At 42.5% G+C, this 18,935-nt stretch overlaps 3 protein-coding genes across 7 annotated transcripts; 1 reads left to right on the forward strand and 2 right to left on the reverse strand.

Moving 5' to 3' along the window:
- Nucleotide 1: 1 nt before the first annotated feature.
- Nucleotides 2–8,813, forward strand: LOC110976607 (general transcription factor IIH subunit 3-like). 5 transcript variants are annotated; one of them, XM_022230042.2, is made up of 14 exons: nt 2–137; nt 900–982; nt 1,333–1,439; nt 1,750–1,892; nt 2,495–2,554; nt 3,002–3,031; nt 3,218–3,246; nt 3,586–3,660; nt 4,385–4,438; nt 4,665–4,733; nt 5,241–5,376; nt 6,059–6,095; nt 6,354–6,443; nt 8,001–8,813. In XM_022230042.2, the coding sequence occupies exons 1-13, from the start codon at nt 128–130 to the stop codon at nt 6,427–6,429; spliced, it is 909 nt and encodes a 302-aa protein (XP_022085734.1). In that variant the 5' UTR covers nt 2–127; the 3' UTR covers nt 6,430–6,443; nt 8,001–8,813. The 5 variants fall into 5 exon arrangements, 4 of the variants coding, with proteins under 4 accessions (XP_022085734.1, XP_022085733.1, XP_086996921.1 ...); XR_015426315.1 differs by lacking the exon at nt 6,059–6,095; XM_022230041.2 differs by lacking the exon at nt 8,001–8,813 and having other exon boundaries at nt 6,354–7,612.
- LOC110976608 (dehydrogenase/reductase SDR family member 11-like) lies at nt 5,672–11,138 on the reverse strand. Its single transcript, XM_022230045.2, has 7 exons — nt 10,721–11,138; nt 10,117–10,326; nt 9,254–9,348; nt 8,904–9,033; nt 8,426–8,518; nt 7,676–7,741; nt 5,672–7,329 (listed from the first exon to the last, which is right to left on the reverse strand). Exons 1-7 carry the CDS (start codon nt 10,871–10,873, stop codon nt 7,288–7,290), a joined length of 789 nt encoding a protein of 262 aa, XP_022085737.2. The 5' UTR covers nt 10,874–11,138; the 3' UTR covers nt 5,672–7,287.
- Nucleotides 11,139–12,791: 1,653 nt separating this feature from the next.
- On the reverse strand, nt 12,792–18,694 carry LOC110976703 (monocarboxylate transporter 13-like). The gene is made up of 4 exons (XM_022230206.2): nt 17,996–18,694; nt 16,153–16,296; nt 14,961–15,761; nt 12,792–14,119 (listed from the first exon to the last, which is right to left on the reverse strand). The coding sequence occupies exons 1-4, from the start codon at nt 18,186–18,188 to the stop codon at nt 14,007–14,009; spliced, it is 1,251 nt and encodes a 416-aa protein (XP_022085898.2). The 5' UTR covers nt 18,189–18,694; the 3' UTR covers nt 12,792–14,006.
- Nucleotides 18,695–18,935: the final 241 nt, after the last annotated feature.

Below are 18,935 nucleotides of genomic sequence, written 5' to 3' on the forward strand. Positions count from 1 at the left end.
TGCACACTTCATCATTGAGCATTTGGTACATCGTCAGTTAAATCGCTGCCGATTGGCTGAATAATGAACCCAAGGCACCGCTTGTCCAATAAGGGCAATTTTGTCTTAAGCTTCAGTTTTGCTGAAAATGGCCGACGGTAAGCAGACGAATTTGTGTGAAGAGCAATGAGGCGTGTTTTACTAAACGTGTAAAAATCCAGGGAAAATGGACCGCGGAAAGATAACAAGGCCTATATGCGAACACAGCCTGTGTGAATTATTTGAGAGTGGATAGATCCGATGTGACTTAAATATGGGTTCATTTTTCCCAACGTTTGTCACGGTCATGGTAGGGCCTACATAGCTACATAGTACATGTACATGTATGTTCATACTCGTACTAGTAGGCAAAGGTAGAGGCGCACGTCACAACTTGCGGACTGTCCTGTATTTGGAGAAGTCTTTTTATTTGGGAAAAACCCAGTCCCCTGAGAGAGAGAATGCCTCCTCAAAAGGGGACAGGACGTCAAGCGGTGTCTGTGTACACGTACGTGTATGCAATTCTTTCCCTCATAAAACATCTTTTTTTGTCTCATCTTTCACCTTTACTGGGGCCTACCAAGTACCATGTTTACCTGAAATTAATGTCAGTATGAGTTCCATTCAATACGGACATCAGTTATTTCCCTTGGTTTATAAGCCATCAGAAAGTGATAACATGTCCTAAAAGGTCAATTTTAAAAATAAAAGCATTTACTTTGAAAACACAGCATGTTTCAGAGTACCAGCTTCGTAGGGTTTATGCACAGGGTGTTAATTGAAGTCCTTGTGTGGAACTCTTTCCTTAATATCAGTACCATCTGTGCCTCACCGGAATTTTCAGACACTTTTAATAATATGGAGAAATATAATTTCTTTAGAATCGGGTGGTAGTCTGATTGTGGTTGTCTTGGATGTCAACCCAGTGTGGTGGGGATTGCAGGATGTCAAGAACAACAAAGGAGTAAGCACGTCTCCAGGACAAACTTTCTATACTTCCCCTTTTTTCCATTGCCTTATTTTTAGAAATTTAGTCATTCAATTCCACCCTTTAATTTTTTTTTACAATTTATTAGTTTCAAACAAGTGAACCATATCATAGAAAAGCCTCAACTAATCGGGAATTCACTGTAGACTGGAGCATAAAGAAACATTTTTTCCCCCAACTCAAACCAACAAACGTTAATTCCTAGGAACTGTGTCTACAATTTAGTTGGCTGAGCTTGTTAAACCGATGCTGCAGCATTGAGAAGATCCTGGATAACCCAGGCTTGAATTGCATTTTTGTTCAATATTCTGTTCTTTGCCTCATAGCTGACGCTGTTTGAATGTCTCGACCACGTCATGACATTTGTCAATTCTCATTTGATGATGAGCCACAAGAACGGAGTTGCTGTCATTGCCAGCCATACAAATGAGAGGTGAGTCCAGCAGGAAGAACAGAGTTGTTGGATCAGAGAGTCTTCTAACTTTCAGATAAATGTTGAGTTTTTTTTTTCAATTAAGGCATTAATTTGCCCAACCTAGAAATGAGACAAAGGCAGGTAATTCTATGCCTGAGATTTGTTTTCTTCATTTCAAATAATTATGTACTTCTCTGTCTTTTTTATACTATTTCATGGTGTAATTTTGCCGTGTCTTTTGATATAAGCAGTGTACAGCATACATGTATATATATGTATATATGGCTTTTTTTTATAGTATTACTTGTGTGCTTTAAATATTCTATAGTCGGTTCTTGTACCCTGTCAAGGAATCGGCAACCATGGCTGAAGAAGCTGAGGGCACCAGACACATCGAGGATGGCAAATATGAACACTTTGCCAAAGTCAATGACGCCATGCAAGAAGAACTCAGAGGGCTCCTAGTCCATAGTAAGTGGAATCGAATATGTTATTTAGGGTGAACGACACAAAGTTGTGTTGCCATGTCAGGGCACCTGAGGGCCATTTCTGCCATGTGCTGGCACATTGGTGCTTTCTATCCGCAGATCAGAGAGGCTGTGGTGAGGAAAGTGTAACAGTGGAGGTGGCCTATTCAAAAGGGCCAAAATTGTTTTTGCTTGTGAAATATTCAGAATATAAATCCACAAGCACATACCCCCCCTCAAATTTAGCCTCACCCTTCAAAAAGGCCGTAAAATGTCACAGAAAGTTTTCTGGACCCCTTTCTCTAAACTTTGCAGACCCCCATCCCAAAATGTGGTTCTAGATCCACCCTTGGTGCTTTCCTGTCATGTGTGAACACCCCCTGCTCATTTGTGTGGACTGTGCACATTCTGTTGAAATTTGAACTCGCATTTTTGACATGGCTTGACTCAGGCATGTCAAAACTACACATCGAGGGGAAATCTTGCCCCAGGCTCACAGGAAATTCACACCTGTCCAATCCAAAGTGTCCAATTTTAACTCGGTACTTCAGTGGTGATAAGGAGCCAGTGTGAAACTCATAAATTTATCCTCTTTTTTTAATCCAGATCCCACCGTTGTTCACACAGACACCTTGTTGGCTGGTTCACTAGCCATGGGCTTGTGCTGTATCCTTGATATCTTATGAAGGAACTTGAATATGTTCCTCAATTTAAATGTTCTTGTGTGTTTTTGTGGACTTTACATTTGGTGTTGTTTTGCTCATTTGTGGAGTTTTACAGCATTTCTATCATGTTTGCCAGAAATTTCAACGAATCCATCAAAATTCAACTCTTGGAAAAATCCAATAATACAGGCTACATGTATGTTCTTTGGACTAAAACCAATGTTAGACTGAGTTCCAATGGAGTGACCATCGCAAGACCCTACAAGACCTACACAAGACCTCCAGTCTGAATTCACGTCACAAGCAAGTCACGTGATTTGCATTTCATGACTGGTCTTAATTGTGAATGGTCTTTGGAATATTTATTTTTTTACGACACTGAGTGCCTAATTAAACCGCGAACAAATATTGAAACAGTTGCATTCCTTGACAGGATGAATTTACGTAGACATACACAGGACACAGAAGGAATGTGCAGGTAAGACTTACATTTTTGATATTCTTAGTCACTTTTATGGACAGCTTTTCAGACGGGCAGTTGCAATCCCTACTGTACAATCTTACGTAATGAAATCCTGAATTTCGGTGAAAATGAATGTATATGTCTTCAGTAATCTTCCATGCACAAAATTGTAAACATTGGTAAATCTTCATTTTTCTACAGCTGGCCAGCAAATTAAGTCAAGATTATTGGTAAGTTGAGTTGTTTATCTTTATTCTTGCTCAACTTTGAATGAAGTAACCTTTTTGACAGTTGATTGCTTGAAATGCTCAGTTGAAGTACTCACACTTTTAAGCAGTGCTTGTTGGCTTCCATAAGTACTCACACTTTTAAGCAGTGCTTGTTGGCTCCCATAAAAACCTTTTTGACAGTTGATTGCTTGAAATGCTCAGTTGAAGTACTCACACTTTTGTGCAGTGCTTGTTGGCTCCCATGAAAACTAGTGACCACCAGTGCCCAAACAATTCCCTGATATCAGCCAAACCTTGACCCAACAATTAATGCATTCTCTCTGATGTCTCTTTTGTCAGGTCATCAAAGCCGCGGATGACAGTGCCTCGCAGTACATGAACTTCATGAATGTAATCTTCACCGCGCAAAAACAGGTTCTGAAGTGTTGCATCTACCGTATTGCTTCCGCAATTTGTGCACGGAAGTTTTTAATCTAAGGGACTTCATCATTTAACCTGTGTTGGTAGAAATACTCTTGGCCCACTAGCTTGCACCTCGCATGGACTTGATACATATTTTTGGTGTGTTCCATGCTTTTTCCACCACTCTTCTGATAGCGTCAAGGTCTGTGGGAGATGGTAATACCTTTATGTGTGCATGTACTATTCACAATATGTAAATATTTTAACCCCTTTGCGCCGGGAGACGGTAAGAGCCGCTGTAAAAATTGAGATCCTCAGCCCGCTTTTCAGCTCATATTCTTGGCCCACGCTCAAGCGAACACGGAGACAGAAGGCAGGCCCTGGCTCTTGTGTATATGGTAATTGGCCTTTGTGTGTTGCCAAGAAATGAAAAGGCCGAATTTGCATCATAATCACCAGCTTCACAATAGTCCCCATTTTGAAAAGAGGCAACGGGAATGTGGAAGCGTGAGTAGAGCCGCATGCCACCGAACAATGAGCCTTTTCACTGTGTAATTCAAAGCATGCAGAGCACGCAGGGCCACAAACCGAGAATATGCGGTTTGGCAGGTGGCCTTCATGGCCAAGCGAGGCTGGAATTCTTGGAGTTGGCTTTCGGAAAAAAAATCCCGTCGTCAAGGGGTTAGAAAATACCAAATGAACAATTCATCAATTTTTTTGCTCATCTCTTTTGCAGAGCATTCCAATTGATGCTTGTATTTTGGAAAAAGACTCTGGTCTACTGCAACAGGTGGGTAACTTTAGACAGGCTCAAGCATCGGTTTAAGTTTGACCATGGTGCTCGTGTCCCCAGTCAAGACACTTTGCAACAATGTTGCGATTTTCGAGAGTGAATGGTTGCCACTCTCGTGTTCGCCCGTTGAGATATTCTCGTACAGCTTAAATTGTAGCTTGCTTTATCTGTACATATCCAGAGAGCCAAGAGCTCATGCTTGTCCATTTTATCTCATTCCTAGGCATGTGACATCACTGGCGGAATGTACCTCAAAATACCACAGATTAGTGGGCTTCTGCAGTACCTACTGGTGAGTTCAGCTGCAATTTCGATCTTGTCTGAAAGGTTGCTGAAGTCTCTTAGAAGTTTACATTCATAATAGTCACCCTTGTTCCACATAAACAACAGTCGGTTGCAAAGACTGACCTTCACAACGCTCCCATCCATAAGTTGTGAGTGAGCGTGCATCAGATGGAGTTGAAGTTGAGTAATCCATACTCCAGAGGCAAATTTGGCCAGGAACCTTCCTCCGTCTTCCAAATTGGCCCACTTTGTGGCAAACCAGTAGCAAACATCCTTTGTGCTGCAGAAGCCATCAAGCTTCCACCCATCCTTAATCCTGCAAAATCCTATAAAACCTTATGGGTTTTGGAGGATTTAGGGTTAGCTCATTTCAGTACAGTTTGTACAGACAGTTGATAGCAGAATATTGACAGTGTCTTGTCCTTTGGATTATACTGCAAGTTTAAACAACCCTGGGTTACTTCTTTGTAACTTTTTTTCTACACTTGACATGTCTGGTACTCTCTTCTGTCAGTGGGCATTTCTACCAGATCCCAGTCTCCGGGATACACTGGTTCTCCCACCAGCCATCCATGTTGACTATCGTGCGGCGTGTTTCTGCCATCGCACACTCATCGACATTGGCTATGTCTGCTCTGTCTGCCTCTCAAGTAAGTAGAGCTATACCCAAATAATTTGAACAGTGACCCTCTGTGTATTCCGTAACAAAATGTCCAGGTTTCGGTTTCACAAAATCGTATATGTAGTTCACTTCATTAGGGCTATATAGGGCTACAAAACTCAGGTTATCGTTTGCATCATGGACATCGTGGACATCGATTAATCAATTTAAACTTCTCTGGTCAAACTTCGGCTCAAGTATAAAACCTTTTTATATTGCCACAAACTTTAGACAGTTCAGCAGACAAACGGGCGATGGATTTACGCAGACCTGAGAGCACATAGTACATGGTTTTGCTCCAATTGAAGCTTGTTTATTCTAGGTTTTAAAAGCACATCTTACATTGTAAGTTACACTCAGTAGGCAGGCTACCAGTGATTGGTCAAAGTCACTGCGTGAATAAATGATGTAATACCCCCTGACAATTGAGGTCCTATAAGTCCTATTTCACATATACAAATTTATCTTTGCAAGGAAGGCCATTAGTTACTTTTTAATCAAATCTCCCTAATTTATTTCATTTTACTGCGACAAACGTAACTCCCTTTTTATTAGTCCCGGAGATGCCCTTCCGATTTTAGGAAATGCAAACTGTCAACTCAGAAAAGAAAATTGGAAAGTTGCCATCCAAATACTAGAAACCAATTCTTCATGTTCATGTCCTTCCCCAGTTTTCTGCACCTACAGCCCCATTTGTTCCACCTGCCAGTAAGTATAGATTTGTCAGTAAAACAATTTAGTTTATTGCATTGACAATTAAAAGTGACGGGCTAAAATTTGAATAAAGTGTATTAAAAAATCTGAGCCTGTTATACCTTGGACATAACTCACAATTTTAGGATTTTCAAAATTTGTTGAGGTTACATGTAACTCAAGGTTTCAGTGGCTGCATGAGACTTGTCTATGGTATATTAATTCAATACACATATGAAAACTGAAATCTTGAATTCAATGATCTCTCAACAGCACTGCCTTTAAGTTGAAAACAGCACCCATCCTGAAGGCCAAAAAGAAGAGGAAATCTACCCTCCCAACCAGCTGATGTGGCATCTTCAGGTATTGTTTGACAAATCGCTTCAAAGAGTTTATTTGTATTTTGATACATTTTCTACGTGTGGTTAAGTTCATGTCCTTTTTTTCACCATACATGTGTGCACGTTGCTACAATGTGAAAACGGCAGCCAGTTGTTCAATTTCACAAATGTTCAAGAAATTCTTTGATAATTTGTTTCAGAAAATTGATCTTCATTTTGCTAGTGATAGAATGACAACAAGTGGTCAGATTTGAGCTGTTAGGCATCCAAGATTGTTAATTTGTTACCAGTATAAATGATTACACGTACCTGATTTTGCAGTAATAACAGACAGCTGTATTGAATAACTTCAAATATTCCTTATTTTAATGGGGCCTAAAGATGTTTTAACCCTAAAAGAGCCAGGGGTGGAAATCCCCCCACCCCAACAGGTTTTGCCATATTGTCACAGCGTATTTTTAATGCTCTTATCCATCAAGAGTATTCTCAGTTAACTCTCACTGTCATTTTAACCCCAATTTGGTGAAAATCAGATGTACTGTTCTCATGTTAAGCCCATTTGCCGAGACATTGTAGCCAAAAATTGACAGTTTTGCCATGGGAGTGCTCCATGCATGAGTGAGCTGACAGGTGCGACCGTTAACTCCAGACAACTGTATTACACCACCGTGTGTTGAATTGTAGAGACACTCAGAATCAGCACAAGTTCTCGGTTGTGCTGATAAGGAGCATCTCTATGTGCATACAAAGTTTCAGAAAAACATGAGACAGCCAAGTTCCTAGGGGGAGGGAGAGGTAGAATCTGTCAGAAGCTCAGCTCTTATAGGTTAACTAGTACTGCTTCTGTAGACTTCTGAGTGGTCTACTCAGTTCCGTTGTTCTGTCGGTCTGATTTGAACGTCATGAACCTGCATTCAAGTTAAAAAGGAAAATTGGAAACCATAAATAGGATGAATAAGAACAGACTCCCAGCCGTAGGGAAACTGCGCTTCTTGTCAATGTGCACCAGTGTTTTAGGTGAATAAAGGGGACGAACAGTGTAAAAGGAAAGCCTCTGTTGCAACTCATTCAGATAGCTCGTAACTTGAGACACAGTGACTTGCCAGGGATTTGTGATGACCCCCCATCACTTTGGCTGATCTAAATACTGTGGCAATGCATCAGCTAAAAATAAACCATTCGAAGTTGAAATGTTGCATAAAACTTAGACTTGGTGTTAATTAAAATCGGGTTGATGCGTTTCCATCTTATCACCTGCACATGCGGTGGCAACTCCATAATGTACTGCACTGTGGTCGAAATCTGTTCTGGTTGTATACACTGAAATGGAAAAGATGAACGCACTTAGATGGACACCTGATACCAGTGTTCTTAGTACCTGTGATCTCCAGTAAAAAGTTCAGCGAGCATTTCATAAATGGTCAAGAAATCCCTGCCATGATCTCTGTCTTCTTTCTCAACCCCACCTCGGCCCATTATTTCCCACCTGACTGAAACAGCTTCATAAAGCTCCAAATGTGAACTTAAATTCCGCAGTTCATTTCGTTTACCTTAGCCCTTACCCTCCTTTTGTCTCGAGGTCTGGAGCCGTGTTGCAGTTGAGACCAACTCAAGACCAGACGGATGGGCTTTGAAGCTTTGAAGACCAGACACATGACCAGTCTCATGAAGCTATACCCAGCAAGAAATGAGACGAGGGGTACCCCCCAACATGTCCAATCCCCATACACATTCCAGACTTTTGTTACTTAACACATCCCCCAAGATGTCTGAAAGGAATTCCCCAGATTCCTGCGAGACAATGACCAACACAAAGCAGGGGGGTTCTCTCCGTCTCATACCTTGCTGCATATGCATGAAGCAGTTCACTTGAATAACTTGTGAATCCAGAGTGGGGATCTGGTGCTGGTCATGTGGGGTCAACTACAATACTGGTCTGTAACCCTGTTCACCTGTACATGTATGTCACCCTAGTTGACTTAAAGTCTGTCACCTGTCTCTTACCTGCATTGACTTGTATAATGCTGCAGGCTTGGAAGGGTTGTCGGGGTACATCCTAGATAAAAACTCTGTCTCCACAATGCCAGGTGATATACTCTGCAGAAAAATGATTGAAAAAAAAAATCAATTTCAGGGTTGAAAAATGACTAATTTCTTCGGCCTTGTAATTGCTGAAGTATAGACCACTGAATTTCTTTTCAGTATTGTTTGTGATTTTTCCTGTGATTGCTGCAAATTTGGTGCAGAAATAATTAGAGTCTTAACAAATTTGTCTAGGGCTTTCTGCCCACCTCTGAAACTGAACATCCCCAGGGCCCCTACGAAGATAAATGATAGGGCTTTAACCTACATGTAGTTAAAAACAAGAATAAATTAATACAAATTCAGGAGACATCAGACAACATGGATTAATTCAACAGGGCTTGTTAGATTTCCCCTGTCACCCCTTGTAGGATGGAAGCATCACAGGGCTGTCACTTACAGCAATTCTGATCATAGATCCTATCTCCCTGAGTTCCTGCCGTACTCCCTCCGTCATCGACGTCATGGCAAACTTGGTGGCCGTGTAGAAATGGCTGTCTCTATTCTGTGTCACCTTGTGACCCGAAAGACTAATGAATAATTTCAAAACTCAGTGAAGAATGTGGAGCCTTGATGGTGTGTGGTGTAAAGGACTGGGTAGGCCTGCTTGCAATTTTATCATTTTTACAGTGTGCCTGAGAAAAAAAGGTCAACGACATGATCCATCTAAATTTGACAATCCATGGCAAACCAAGATCAAAATGGAGGCTGCTGAGTGCATGAGTCAGCTGTGAATATTCATGAGCATACCTATTAATATTGATGACCTGACCGTCGTCGGCTCCTTTCTGGGCCATCTGTTTAACAGCTTCCCTGGTGCATATCGCCACTGCAAGGATGTTGACCTGGTGTACACAAATTAAGCTTTTTGATTTGTTATCCGTGGGTATAGTCGAAACACAGGCATGAAGGACCAAAGACAAAAACTTGACAAAGAAAGTCTTGACCACAACTGTACTAGGTTTTCCCGAATTTGATTTTTTTTTCACTTTATTAGATTAAGCAGTTTCCATCTTCTTAGAATTTCAGTGCAAAAGTCAGAATCAACCACAAAAGAAAAAACCTTTAAGCAACATTGTGATTAGATATGCATGTTCAAGATTAATTCTGGAGCTTACACCATAATTATATTCAAGATTATGCTCATTTCCATCCTGCTCTGCACACCCGCCCCAGTCCAATTCTCTCCACAGCCCAACCCTCCCCATCTGCCCAAGTTGCCCAACCCTCCCCAGCCCAACCCTCATCATCAGCCTAACCCTCTTCATTGACCCCAACCTTACCTAGTCAAACCCACTCCCTAGCCCAACTCCCCTCAGCCTAACTATGGAGGGTTTATTCCTTCATGGCCTGACCGTCTTCAGCCCATAGACTTACCCAGCCCCCCGCCCATCCCACCCATCAGCTCCATTCTTCCCGACGCAGTCTTCCTTGGCCTGCTCAAAGAATCTGTCTGGCGTGTTTATAAAAGCTCTAAAACGTATCTTAAGCGTTGCCAACAACTGCCAGAGTCAAGCCTATAAAAATCATATTCCACGCCCTTTAACGACAGTGAATCTACCAACCACCTCCCGCTATGTAGGGTTCTAAATGGCCCACAAGAGACTCCTTACATCAACCATGTTTTTCCATTTCTTGGTGTCCCCATCGAGAAGACTAGCCGCTTGAGATAACCCCGCGTTGTTGATGCAGACGTCCACGCCTCCGAACTTCTTCCAAATCACATCAAACATGGCCAGAATGTCCTTTTCCTGAGACAGATCGCATTTTATCGGGTAGAGAAGACCAGGGGATTGGGACTCCTTGAGGAGGGTAGACTCCTCCTGGAAAGGGGCAGCAATTAGTATTTAGGGTTTTTAACGTAATTTTACTCAATTTGATCTGCTTCATATGCGTTTGTTTTCAACAGCACTTTGTGGAAGCTAAAAGTAAAATTTTATACAGTGTGTAAGAGGAGTTCGTGAAATCGGCCAAATTCGGGGTAAAGTACATAAAATTTTGTCGGGATTTCCTGTCTTTTTAAGTCATTGCCACTGAAAACTGAAAAAGTCAAACAAAATGTATAGTTTCATCTTGCCATTTTTGCCCAAGCTAGGACCGTGTACATACAACAGACAGATGATTGGGCTATTAATTTGAATGACTAAGCACTTGAATCGAAGTGTCCTACATATACATGTATCATACTTTCACGTGCAAGTGTACATGTGTAAATACCTCAATTGCTACAACGTTGCGTGCACATCCGATCACTTTCATTCCGTGCTGGACTAGATTCCGAGCGATCGCCCAACCGATACCAGAAGATGCACCGGTAACTAGAGCCACGCGCCCCGCCCACCTTTTCATCGAAACGTCGTGAGAATTCATCACTCAAAACCCGACTGCTCTTACTAAACTAAGGATTGATCACTAGAATCCGGTAAAGCGGTAGTCGAACGGCATTCTGATAGGGCCTTCCCACAAATTCTCGTCTCGGGTGTTTTCGGTTCACGGATGAGTGACTTTCAATATTACAGGACCTTTATGCATTGTGCGCAAAATAATGGATGTGGGGGAGGGGCCCGGGTATACAAACAAGGCCAGCCAGGCTTCACGCTTGCTTTGTTGCTGAAGCGGGAAGGTCATCAGTGCATTGTGTTGGCTACCACTTAGTCTTGGGCCAAGACGGCAGAGAGCATATGCAGCGCGCCCCGATTTCTGTTGCGCCCTCTCGTGACTTCATTTCACCAATCGACGGCTCGTCCTACAAATCGTTTAACTTTTCCTCTACTTTTCTTCCGGGTGTCCGGAGGAACCAATCAGTGCCCGGGAAATTCCAGTTGAATCTATATGTGATGAATATGGATCCATTAACTGCATCGCGTGGCCTATTAGTATTAAGTGATGTAATGTAGAAGAACTGAATTACGCGACGCTGAACCATGGAGGTAGATTCTACCTCCATGGCTGAACATACTAGTAGGCTGAGTTCGGACTGCTTGCTCTCGTTTGTTCACGAACAGCTCGATTTGTTGTTCGTGGGTCGGTCGCTCGAACGCCGGGAACGCACAACTGGGTCTTAGCGCTAGTAGTTATTAGTGGCAAGCAACGTGCAACATGGCAGCGTCCTTGTGCATTCTTCGAGAGTTAATGATGGATAGCTGGGCTAACGTCTTTTCAATTAAAAAAATTCATTTCTGTCATGGAAAATTATTAATGTTTATTTTGCAAAACTTTCCATTGTCTTTGTAAAGCCACATCGGTACTTTCTGCGGCTGTTCAAAAATCAAATCTCACGAGTTTTTCCGTGTGTTCGTGTAAAATCCTGACGAGGAGGTGGTGTGGGGTCCTGTTCCGAGAACATTGTTCTTGGGTCGTGTTCCCACCGTTCGAGCGCGAGAACACGAAACCCCTGTCAAGAGCGGACCGCCCGAACTCGACCCTAAAGTACCAGTACTAGTCGGTGGCCGCGGTCGGTTTGGAACAAGGAGAGAAGAAGTAAGCTTGTAAAAGACTTCCTACAACAATACTGAAGACTGCAATAACAAGCTGACGCTCTTGGTGCGAACCCGCTTCAACGCTCTAACAGTCTGTTTTGTATCCTTCGGTCAATGTGAATAATTAAACTACTATTTTGCATACAAGAGCCACGCACCGTCGATTGGTGAAATGAAGTCACGAGAGGGCGCAATAGAAATCAGCGCGCGCGGTACATGTGCTCGATCGAGTCCGCTGTGGAGTTCTTCCCGCTTGAACCAAGACTAGCCTCCGCACAGTGCGACTCGGAAACGCGGCTTTGACTTTCCTGGGCCAAGTCTACGACGGTCACGGACTTGTATAATAAAATCTGGACTCGCAATGCCCTCAACAGCTTAGAGAGTCATTGAATCCACTCGCGGCCATTTTAACGAGCCGAACACCAAGCTTTCCTGGCAATGCCCGCCTTTGTTCAATTTGTTCTTCATCAACCCACGCATTTGTATTCGGCTCCAAGTCGGTCAGATGGCCGCTGGTTGGCTTTTTTTTCATACAAAGGCGTTGCAAGTCCAGGTTTTTATATACGTTCGTGACGACGGTGCGGTACATAGGCCGACATGTACATGTACAGTACATGTACTGCACATGTACACTGAAAAGTCACAAGTAACCCAGCCTTGAAAGAACAACGGCCGTAGGGCTTTTCGTCAAGCTTTGGGGCGGGGGGGGGATCAGTACTGCATTCTTGTAATGATTACAATATGTCAAGGTACTCACCAGATTGTCCCCAACATCATTCGCAATGAGTATTTTGATCCAAGGATCGTGCTCCTTTAAAAAACATGAACATTTGGCTTATAAATACGGTAAGGCGTCAAGCGAATGACTTAAGAATCCATAATGATCTTTTCGATAAAGCTGAGCAAAGTTGCAGTTCTCTTTACTGTGTTCGGTGACTATGAAAGCCTTGTAGTGCCATCAGTACTGGTATTTAATTTCAAAAAGTGAAGCGTTTACAAATTCCGTTTTGTGATATATATATCTTTGTTTCTACGAGATACATGTATATTTTTCCAGCGTTCTTTTGTACAAGATATATTCTCCAGATCGTTCTTATGAGATCTATATTGTTTCCATTTATGATAACAAATCATTTTGACGAGATGATTTTTTTGAAATCTAATTTGCTTGTACGAGACATATTTTTCCAAGTTAATTTCTGATAGATATTTTTTTTTCAAATTTGATCTTCAAAACGAAACCCGAAAACGTTTTAAGTCAGTCCCAAACGGGAAGTCTGATGAAAACAAGTTCGGCGTGAGATTCATATTTATTCTCCACGCGGTGCTACATTTTACTTGGGGATACCCTCCATATCTATATATCCAGAGGTTATTGCAGGTATATGCATTTTGTTTTATACGAAAAATACATGTACTTCAAAATAATCAATGTCAAATTAAATGATTAGGCCTATGTTTTTGTTTACAACTTTTTAAAACATATACCGTTATCAGTAATAGTAGACTTTGATGACGTTGAAAGGGGAGGTTCCCTCGATCGACCTTAATACATTGAATGGCGATGCTCCGCCAAATCAGATTAATCGACAACATGCATATAAAATACCACCGTGCTGAAAAGATTCCAGAATTTCTTCTCAACAAGACGGTGTTGCCATGCACTTTGCTTTATAAGTGTGTCGTTTGTGCGACCACCGATGGACGTCACTGAAACTCCGAGGGTTACAGCTGGAGACGGTTTGATAACAATATTCTAATCCCTGCACTCCCTGGGTGGAATTCGGTCTTTTAGTTCAAGACATAGTTGGAGTTTGAACTCGTGCATGTCGAAACTCATTGTTTATTTTTTCTACTCTAGACCAGGATGGGACTCCAGTGCAAGGAAAATTTCTTCGTGCAGCCAACTGATACAAAAAAATAAGTCGGGGCACCAGCCAAATTTGGCAAGTATGTTAAGAGTAGTACGTAGTAAGATGGGATGGCACTTCACAGTTCCTATTGTGATCTGGGCACAATGATCTTTATATTTCTTTCCAAATTTTTCCGATGACCAGGGGGATAGCGGCCACAGCTGGTGCAGCGCCCATGATGACAAAAGCCAGGTCGTAGGTACCGCTCGAGTCATACACCCAACCTGTAGAAGAACAGACATTTTCAAAGTGTAAAAGGTCACGGCGTTATAGGATGTTCTCAGCCTTAGAATGGCGGGCGGAACAGACACCCCCGTATTTTCAAATACAATATGGCATCTCTTTTGTTTTTGCCTTCGCACTTTACAGTTTCGGTCATTTGTGTCCACGTGTGGGCTATGCAAAATGTGTCTGATTTCGATCCAAATTGTCGACGCTCGAAAGCACAGTGCGAAAAACTCAGCCAAACTGTGGCCTCCGGTTTTGTGTTGCTTATTAGCGGACGGAGGATAGCTTTTCCTTTAAACCGGCTTGTTTACTGACCATATGTTAAAAGACCGAGGCAGCGATACCCAATAACGAAATGAAGCCAACAGATTTTTTTTTGGTATGTCATGATGGCATGACGGGAAAACGAAGGTCAAAACGTCGAGGTCACCATACATAGGGCTCATAATTATAAAATGTTCTGTTGGGTGCGAGGGACACTCAATTAATTATTTATCGTGTGGAGGTAGAGGTTCAGAAGTAAAATGTCACTGGTATCATTCACACGATAATAGCCATCTGAGGGTCGATGGGTATTGCATTCAGCGCTACCAACTTGGACGCTTCAGCGCTACCAACTTGGACGCTTCAGCGCTACCAACTTGGACGCTTCAGCGCTACCAACGTGGACGCTGCAGCGCTACCAACTTGGACGCATTCAGCGCTACCAACTTGGACGCTTCAGCGCTACCAACTTGGACCCATAGTTTTTCTTCAAGACTGAATGGCAGATCATACAGAGATGTTGTTTAGCTACGTGTTTGTTCCTACGAATTTTTATACTGTTTTGGCACTCACCCGGTAAAAAGCCGCCGAGCATTTTCGCTGCTACCCCAAGAGCTGAAGACCAGGCGAAGGCGCTGGTTAATCTTTCCCTGCCTAACAGTTCTTTGGTAAGAACATCAGTAAGGGCGTACATTGCTGATGAAGACAGGCCAAAGAGAGCTGTAAACACAGCAATACTCCATGCTTCATGCAGTAATGGATCTATCGCAAGTGACAATGTCAAAAGTAGGCTGCTTATCAATACTCCCGTCGAGCATTTCAGAAAGCCTCTGTCCACAAGAGGTGAGAACATCACACAACCGACGAGGTAACCAACGCTCGCCGCTGAACAGAGCGCGGCAGATGTTTGGGGGGAGAAACCCTTAGCTTGAAGATGGGAAATATTGAATAGAAACCAAGCATTGTCGGGAAAACGAGCCCCGAAAAAACAGGAAAAAACGATCCAGAAGTTGAACTCACGAAGAATACGGAGATCCACAGTTGAGAGCGCATGAGCAAAGCAAGATTTAACGCGGGTCATTCCTGTGCTGTTAGTTTCTTTGTGGTCATGTTGGTCGGGTGGTGTCTCGTACCGTTCTTTTTCTTCCTTGACAAGCACAGGACAGACTACTGTGTGCAAACAGACCCCAGCAAGGAGCAAGGTGGCCCCTCTCCAACCGTAGGTATCAAGGAATAGCTGCGTCATTGGTGCAAATGCAAGGAGAGAGACCACTTGTCCGGTGTGACTTATTCCATTGGCCAGTGTGTAACGCTTGTTAAAGTGACGTCCCAGAAGAACTTTACTGAGAACAGCAGAAATACCCACGGCTGGTCCTAAAGCAAAATAATATGAAGAAAAATCCGTCTTGTTATCTTTTGGAAAAAAAAGAATGCGACTTTGCTTTCCACATTCATATGAATGAAGGCCATCTACTATCCAGGCTCGACTTCGGGAACTCTTTCGGTATACCCGTTTCAATTTAACATTCAATAAACGTCTGCGGTTTGCAGGCACACCCAGTTAGGGCCTATACCGGTCATAGAATTATGTTGTGAAGGGAGTCATGGAAGGCATCCGCGTATCCGTCGTTATGGTGGCGTCAACATTTTGTCTAAGGCATGATACATGTAGTAAAGTTGCATACCAGAATGCTTTATTGGTAAGTTTTTATGTAAAAGTCAGAATCCCTGTAACAGAATTTCTTTTTGGGGAACAAATTCTTACCAACCACGACGGCTAAAACAATGGCGATGTGCACAATACTTGTGGCAAGCGGGACCAACATCAAGCCCACATTGACTGCCAACGTGCTGAGTATTAACATCCGTCGACGTCCAAATTTGTCTTCAAGAAGTGTGGTGAACAGACCTGTTTCATAGCAGATGAAATAGAACGTGCGTAAGACATATAAGCATGGACTTAAATGGGGGATCCCCTCACTTTCTGAGGGTGTGGGGATGGGCTTTTTGAATCACCCTCCCACTGACACACCCACACCCATCCTTACACAGTTATACTTGTGGGGTATTTCCTTTGTCCTCGTGAACAAAACTCCCACACAACACGCAAAAAATTTCAAATCACTCCAATTTAAACCAAATTCACTTCCCTTGGTTGAAATTTCGACCCTTATATAAAACACTTCAATTTGCTACAGATTTTTACCCTTCAAAAATTCCCCTTTCTGAGTTATTTCCAAATATCAGTTTCGTAAAATTCTTGTGGGGTACCAATTTTAGTACCCCATAAGGTAAATACTGGTCTTGTGGGGGTACTTCCCAATGTTCCAGTACCCCACAAGGCCCCATGTGTAAGCGCATGTTTACATACAAAGTGCGGATATTCCTTTGCTCTTCCGTGCATAAGAAAACGTGTGGAAATGCTCCTTTTTCTCCTACTAGGATAACTCCTTTGAGCTTGATTTTTGATGATGATTTCCTGGACTGTTCCTCTTCATTTTGCCACGATAACCTTGACCCCAAAATGCCTTTGAAACCGTTTGTCATAGAGAGGGCAAAACATTGTGTGGACGTGTGCGAGTCCACACAACGCCATTGCACCCTACATTAAGTGGACTTCTTTTGTGGTCCACACTTTGTATGCCACGCCTGCACACACGTCCTTGTGTTGAGCAAAAATTTAAGCAGTGTGTGAAGAATTCTTCGGATTTCCAACGACTAAAATGCATTCAATATCACTCAAAACAGGGAAAATAATGAAAAAGCCATACAATTGCCATTCTGATGCAAGATTCTGCATGAATGCACATGGAATGTATATTACAAATGTATACATCAAGATCACGAACACCTATTTCTGTATAGAGCCGTATGGTGTCATCTTGCTATCCCACTCACCACATTTTCACGGACGGGCCAGTCATTCCACCACTTTTCCCCATCCCCGAGGCCTCCTAATTTCCGGCACAGATTTACGCCACTTCATAATCGGACGCATGACACGTATTAGTCCTTAGTATGGATATAACGTGTACATACAAGCTACGATTCACCAGTCATACGTACGAGATGAATATCCGCAAATATTTTCCACATCCCTCTGGCAAGGAGGACCCTACAAGTTAGTTCAGACTTCGAAATATTGAAATATCCAAGTATCTAAATAAATGTACCCGATGACGTCATCGTGACTTCACTGATGGGCCGCGGTAAGTCTACTGAAGTTGTCTCTTGGCAAGTTTATTTCATTCTAGTTTGAAACCAACCCGTTAGACGGATATAATAATACTCAAAAATTAATAATAAGCTATCTTAATAAGCTATCTTACGATGGGTAGGTTTGTTTATTTGGTTTGGTTTGGTTCAGCCCTCCCCCCAAAAAACCCTTTAGTCTAGGCCCTTTCCCCCAAAAAATTGGGGTGGAGAAGTATTGGATTCGTAATTCTCTATTTAATTTTGTTTCATTAAATATATCGTCCCTGATCATATTTGCAGGGTCATTATGAGCAGTAACGAAAGTTGAAAGGTGACGTCAAGTGCGAAAGGTCTAGCAACCCCCCCCCCTGGAACGCGTCTGCAAGGTATGTGTCAGAATTTAATTCTTATACCTGATAAATCTGCCGATACTCCTATGAATGATATAACCACTCCGGTAAGCCAGGTATGGTCGGTGAACTGGTCTGTTAGTGTTGGTAGAAGCACACCCAGACTTTTATAGATCCCGCCCCAAAGCACCACGTTACAGAAGGACGTCAACACAATGAAACCGCCGTTTGCGTTCAGTTCTGCACTCGTGTCCATCGCGGGCCTGTCCGAAGAAAATGGAGCGCCGAAAATGTAGGTCCGTAGAGATGTATCACCGACAGCAGATCAGACTGTGTGATTCGCTAATGAATTCTGGGATCCGGTACTTCCACTTCAGATGATGGGTTATTTTCAACGTCTGAATGAACTGTAGCACGACGGCAGGTATTGTATTGTCGGGACTCATTCAGCTGAACCGAGCCGGGTCAGTTATTGTCGGCTTGTTCTGCACTTCTGTGTGCCATTTGGGACTGCCAGTCACTACCGTAGAAGTATACAGAAATAAACTTGTCTGAAATATTATTTATCGAAAAACTTGCTTGTGATTACAGGTGAGCTGCGTTATTGAGCGTAAACTACAATGATACATATTTTAGTTCATGTTCTTGTTCGTGTCTTGATTTACTTCATGACTGAGAAACTCATCTGCTATAATTTGTTATGTACAAAAGCACATTTTTCAGAAAATTCAGTAAATTATTACCATGATAAAAATGATAAAACAACAATAGCCCCCAGTCATCTGCATATTAACTTTGTAGGTTTTTTTTTGTGCTAAAGTGTGTTAGATGTTCCCAACCTTTTTATCCAGATGTCAGGTAAATTTACAGCCCTGTTTTCACACCCACACCCACACAAAACTGGTTGAACAAAAAATATTTGTACCGTACCCAACGCCTGCAGTGGTGTAACTGGGGTACTTTTCTGAAGAGCTTGGATCGAGGCCCTCATTTTTTTGGGGGG

Source organism: Acanthaster planci, linkage group LG09 (genome assembly GCF_054643075.1).
Source record: "Acanthaster planci isolate LZ-2023a linkage group LG09, COTS_SCS, whole genome shotgun sequence".
Classification (NCBI taxonomy): Eukaryota; Metazoa; Echinodermata; class Asteroidea; order Valvatida; family Acanthasteridae; genus Acanthaster; species Acanthaster planci.

Excerpts from the sequence above, each read along its gene's own strand:
- LOC110976607 (XM_022230042.2), top strand. Across the intron at positions 2,555-3,001 it reads ACTAGCCATGGGCTTGTGCT|ACATACACAGGACACAGAAG; the intron begins GTATCCTTGATA and ends GAATTTACGTAG. Across the intron at positions 5,377-6,058 it reads CTGCTCTGTCTGCCTCTCAA|TTTTCTGCACCTACAGCCCC; the intron begins GTAAGTAGAGCT and ends GTCCTTCCCCAG.
- LOC110976608 (XM_022230045.2), bottom strand. The coding sequence starts at position 10,873 with ATGAATTCTCACGACGTTTCGATGAAAAGGTGGGCGGGGCGCGTGGCT. Across the intron at positions 9,349-10,116 it reads AATGGAAAAACATGGTTGAT|GTCAACATCCTTGCAGTGGC; the intron begins GTAAGGAGTCTC and ends TGTGTACACCAG. Across the intron at positions 9,034-9,253 it reads CAGGTCATCAATATTAATAG|TCTTTCGGGTCACAAGGTGA; the intron begins GTATGCTCATGA and ends ATTATTCATTAG.
- LOC110976703 (XM_022230206.2), bottom strand. The coding sequence starts at position 18,188 with ATGGACACGAGTGCAGAACTGAACGCAAACGGCGGTTTCATTGTGTTG. Across the intron at positions 15,762-16,152 it reads TGTTTTAGCCGTCGTGGTTG|GACCAGCCGTGGGTATTTCT; the intron begins GTAAGAATTTGT and ends ATTTTGCTTTAG. Across the intron at positions 14,120-14,960 it reads GCTCGGCGGCTTTTTACCGG|GTTGGGTGTATGACTCGAGC; the intron begins GTGAGTGCCAAA and ends GTTCTTCTACAG.